Source organism: Phyllostomus discolor, chromosome 8 (assembly GCF_004126475.2).
Source record: "Phyllostomus discolor isolate MPI-MPIP mPhyDis1 chromosome 8, mPhyDis1.pri.v3, whole genome shotgun sequence".
Taxonomy (NCBI): domain Eukaryota; kingdom Metazoa; phylum Chordata; class Mammalia; order Chiroptera; family Phyllostomidae; genus Phyllostomus; species Phyllostomus discolor.
The window spans coordinates 38,351,090-38,356,009 of record NC_040910.2 but is presented as its reverse complement, the minus strand read 5'-3'; the positions used below and the strand labels follow the sequence as shown (position 1 = coordinate 38,356,009).

Sequence of the window (4,920 nt, the reverse complement as noted above, 5' to 3'; positions counted from 1 at the left end):
ATCAGCAATGTTGATCTTATCTTGATTTAAAATTTAATCGATCACGGAGCTTTCTTTCTCTTGTTTGGGGGAGGGAGGTGGGTACATTTGAGTTTATAAAGTAGCACTTAAAAATATTCTTTATGCCCTGGCTGGTGTGGTTCAATGGGTTGGGTGATGGCCTGCAAACCAAAGGGTCACTGGTTTAATTCCCAGTCAGGGCACATGCCTGGGTTGTGGGCTGGGTTCCTAGTTGGGGCATGTGAGACACAGCCACAGATTGATATTTCTCTCCTTCTCTTTATTTAAAAAAAAACAATAAAAATAGTCTTTATGTTGCTGACTCAATTTTTGGAGGCTGCTCTTCTAAATTTTGCACAAAGGCCTTGCCCTGGTCCCCACTGGCCTGGCTCACAGGACGGCCGCAAGAAGATTAGAGGTGATTTTGGACATGCAGGGGTATAATAGCACTGATAATAGTAGTATTAGTAATACTGGCGAATCCTTTTTATACTTCCTACATAGGAGGTGCTGATCAAAGGAATATATGTTTCATTGGACCTCAACAACCTCTGAGTAGGTAGCATTATTATCCCCATTTTGCAGAGAGGAAAACAGTCACAGAGAGGTTAAGAAATTGGCCTCGGGTCACATAGCTGGAGTCTCGCCCATTCCCTATATCTCCTTGGGGCCCAGAAGCCAGGGGTCTTGCCCCTACTACACTGGAGGCTTAGGGATGAGAGGGTCAGAGGTCACTATGCCCTTCTGGATGGTCAGGGTCACCATGCAGACAGAGAGGCCGGGGCCAGCCAATGGGTGGAACCATTGGGGATATGCTTCCCTGGGAAGAGCTGACCTGGCAGGGAGAGCCTGAGTTCCAGGCCTGGCTGGGCTGAGCTTTGTCCCTGCTAGTACCACCCCCCAAACTCAGGGGATTCCTCCGCCTCTCCTCTCCCCTCTCCAACTCCATCTCAGGGATCTCCCCCATCTACCCTTCACACACCCTTGGAGTACCCTTTCCATCCTCTGGGGGCTGAAGTCTCCCCACTCTTCTCTCTGACCCCCTATAGGGATTTACTTCAGCCCCCTCCCTTAGCCACTCTGGGTCCCCCCACCTCCCCCCAATAACTCTTGTGCTCCCCACTCCATCCCTGCGGGGCTTGGGTCCCTCCTCTTAGAATCGCCCCACCCTGTACACAGGTGTTTCTCTGTTCCTCCACTCAGGTTCCCTATTCACTCAAGGTTTCGTCCCCACCTGTGCTTTCCCTTCCTCCTAACCCTTGAAGGAATCCCGCCCCTAGCCCTCTCTGGGACTTCCCCCTCTTTCTTTCTTTCCCTCCTCCCTCAAGGGGCTCCCCCAGCCCCATGACTCCTGGGGGTTGCCGGGGGTTTTCCTCACACGCCCACGTGGGCTAGGTGGAAAGGTCTCCGCCTGTGGTTGGACACCCCCCCTCCTTCCCCTGCTGCCTGCCTCCACTGCCCCAGTTCTCAGGCCAGACCACATGGCATAGAGGAGGCAAGGCTGCCCAGGTACCAGCCCACCCCTCCGAATGAGGCTGCTCCTAGCTCCCAGCCCAGGGCAGGGGGAGCCAGCACAGTAACTGAGGGAGAACAAAGAGGCAGCCGCCCCTACAGTTTCGGTTTAGAGGCAAAACGCAGTAATGTGCCAAGCCCAGCTGGGCCAGGAGCAAGACTTCCTGCAGTATTTTTCTGCTTGTAGATTTTAGTTTAGGGTGAAAAAAGTGTGTCTTGTTGTTGTTGTTGTTTTGATTGTTTTAATTTAGTGCAGTGAAGAGGCCCATTCTGGTAGGGAGAAGGCCCAGTAGGCACACCCTGGGAGATCACCAGAAGTCTTCCTGCAAGATCCAAGCCAGCCCAGAGGCATCTCTGAGGCAGCCTTGCTGTGTGGTCGCAGATGCCCCCCTGACCTCTCTGGACCTTGGGCTGCGGTGGTGCCAGGGCAGGCGGGGGCTACAGTCCCCCCCACCCCATTTCGTCTGTATGTGCCCAGAGCTTGGGGTTGGCTCCAGCACAGCCTGTAACAGCAGTGGCACGGCGGCCAGGTTTCGTAATAAACCGGTCTTTTAATTGCTACAGGGCAGGAGGAGGGAGAGAAAAAAAGGAGGCAAAGATTTGTTGGACTTGGGTGGCGCCGGCTGCAGAGAGAAGAGGCACTGTTTTTGCGAAGGAGCCTGGAGCTGCTAACAGGGACTTAAGTAACATTTCCTGGTGAGCCTGCAGGAGGGGTTGGGGGCAGGGCTGCTGCAGTGTGTTGGGGGGGGGGGCAGGGTCCCGGTCCCTCTCCAAGGCAGCACAAACACAAGAACTCAGAAGCTTTAGAAATTTATTACAAGGCCATCATCTAGAAGTAAAATAGATGTATGCATCTGTAAGCTTCCGGTCTCTCTCAGTGGTTCAAGTCACAGTGCAAGTAACAAAATAGATTGTCTATTTAGTTTGCAAACTGGGAGTTCATGGGTACAGAGCAACATCAGCCCCAGTTCCCAAGTTCCAAAGTTTAGTCCTGGCGAGGGCTGCAGACCCTCGTCAACCAAGGCCTGTTTGCAGATGTCAGTTCCAGCCTCAAGAAGGGTGGGGGATGCCACTGGTCTCACCCCACCCTGAAGTGTGGAGTCCAGGCCCTTCCCCACTGCAGCTTCTGCTCTGTCACAAGGCCTGAGCTCCAGGGTCCCCTCTCCTGCTGGCCTGAGTTCCCCTCTCCTCCTCTCACGGTGGCCACCACTGGCGCTGTTCCAGGCTCACCGCCCAGGGGGTGGCCATGCACTCCCCTCTCCTTGTCTCCAGTCTCCAAGGATTCTGCCCCCGATGGTCTCACGGGTTAGTTTGTTTTGGGGGTTGTTCTGGGGGGGAGGAGGTCAAATATTTATTTTATTTTTTTCCGGCAGCAACTCCTCCAACAGGTTCTGATGCTGGGAGGGGTCTCAGCGCTCCTGGAGGGAAATGTAGGGGACCCACTGGTTGTTCCCCCGGCTCTCTTCACAGTAACTGGCTACCTCCACCAGGCTGTGGCTCTTCCAGGCATCTGTGTGAGGGTTCTGTGGGAGAAGGAAAAGATGGGTTTCAGTGGGAGCCCCAGGAGTGTGCCGGGAGCCTCAGGAGTGTGCCGGGAGCCTAGCCTCCCTCTCCCAGGGCCCCTGTGGGGAAAACAGGCTGGCTCAAAATAGCTTTCTGGGTGACGAGGCTCGGATGGGGCTGTCCACGGGACATGCCTAGCGTAGCTAAGCACTGAGCTGGTGCAAGACTGGCCAACTCAACTTTGTTGACAAACACAAGCCCAGGTGTGGGGGCGGGGCAGACCCAGTGCTCCCAGCTCACCGTGACCAGGAGGCAGTGCAGGTCTCGGGGCTCAGTGGTGCCTTGGGTCTCTGCTGGCTCCCCCAACAGCTGTGCCAGGCGTTGCATGCCAGACACCCGGACAATGTTGATGTCGTTGTCACAGCAAAAGGACTGAATGAGCGTGAAGTGGATCTGCAGGGCAATATCATCCTCCTCTTCCTCGTCAATGGCCAACAGGCACAGGACCACACTGTCAGGGTCACTGAGAGAGCCAGAAGAAGGGGACAGGTCAACTGGGGGCCTGGGAAGGGGCCACAGTGCACAGGGGAGTTTGCAAAAACGAAAAGGAAGCGCAGGTGTGCAGGGGACAGCTGTGTGCATGCAGCTGGAAGGGTAGGAGGAAGACAGACAGTTCAAAGTACTGGGGAAGGTAAGGCAAGAAAATAATGGGGTTGTCTGCAAATCATGCAGCCTCAGGACACTGCAGCCCCCTGCCCCCACCGAAAGCAAGGAGGTTCAAGCCCTGGCCAGGTAACCCAGTTGGGTAGCTCAGTTGGTTACAGTGCCACCCCCATACACCAAGGTTTCCTTTCGATCTCCAGCCGGGACACATACAAGAAGCAACCAACGAATGCATAAGTGGAACAACAAATCGACATTCCCCCTTCCTTTCTCTCTCTCTAAAAATCAACTTAAAAAAAAAAAGCCAGAGTGGTTTTCTAGTGAGAACTCTTGGGGAGGCCCCAGCCCCGTGCAAGAGAAGGGTGCAGCAGAGAGCGTGCAGAGCGGAGGGGGGTCCCCACCCGCGCCCAGCCGGGGGTTGGGGTCTGACTCACACATTCATCAGCTTGGCCGACTCGTACACCCCCACGGTGAGGCGGTCCTGGCGCTGCGCAGCCACTAGCAGCTCCTCCACCGCGGCGCTCACCGTCTGCATCCTGGGGTAGGGGAAAAGGGGGTGAGCTCCCGGCCGGTCACCAGACCCTCGGGTCCCCGCCTGGCCGGGACAACATCAGTCTACTTACTTCTGTGCTGCGTTGTCGCACGCCACCAGCTCTTCCAGAGTCATGTTGCAGTTATAATCCACAGTGAAAAGCAGCCCACGACAGTCCCAAGGAAGAAAATGCAAAATCCGAAGCTGGAGAGCCCAAAACCTTGCTATGGAACCCGAGCGCTCGGAAGGCAGCGAAATCCTCCTGACAGTAGGGAAAAACGGCGAAATCCACAGCAGGAATAATCCAGGCGATCTGACGCCGCCGCCGGCAGCGGCGCCTTTTAGAGGCTTAGCAAACAGGGGCGTAGCCTCAACTCCCACCCGCCCCGCCCACTGGCTAACGACAAAGGCGATTGGTTTGAGGCGGGGAAGGGGAGGGGCTCAGCGCTGGGGCGTCCCACGTGGGGGCAAGAGCAAGGAGGAGGGCGCGGGGGAGCGTGAGTGCCAAGAAAAGAAAAAAAGCAGAAGTTTTTTTCTCCTGATTTCCCGGCAGCCGCGCCGCGTTTCGGGGCGCGCGCGGGATTTCCAGCGCGCGAGGCGGCCCGGACTTTCGAGGGGGGCCTGGAATCCCCTCCCAGTCCCCCGGAGAGTCCCCGGCCTGCGCCTTCCCAGGTTGTGCTAGGGGCTTGTAAGGGGAGAAGATTCTGCTT

General features: G+C 56.1%; 1 protein-coding gene across 1 annotated transcript; it reads right to left on the bottom strand.

The window, feature by feature from the left end:
- Nucleotides 1–2,309: 2,309 nt before the first annotated feature.
- GADD45B (growth arrest and DNA damage inducible beta) lies at nt 2,310–4,541 on the bottom strand. The gene is made up of 4 exons (XM_028521760.2): nt 4,302–4,541; nt 4,113–4,214; nt 3,316–3,538; nt 2,310–3,035 (listed from the first exon to the last, which is right to left on the bottom strand). The coding sequence occupies exons 1-4, from the start codon at nt 4,343–4,345 to the stop codon at nt 2,922–2,924; spliced, it is 483 nt and encodes a 160-aa protein (XP_028377561.1). The 5' UTR covers nt 4,346–4,541; the 3' UTR covers nt 2,310–2,921.
- Nucleotides 4,542–4,920: the final 379 nt, after the last annotated feature.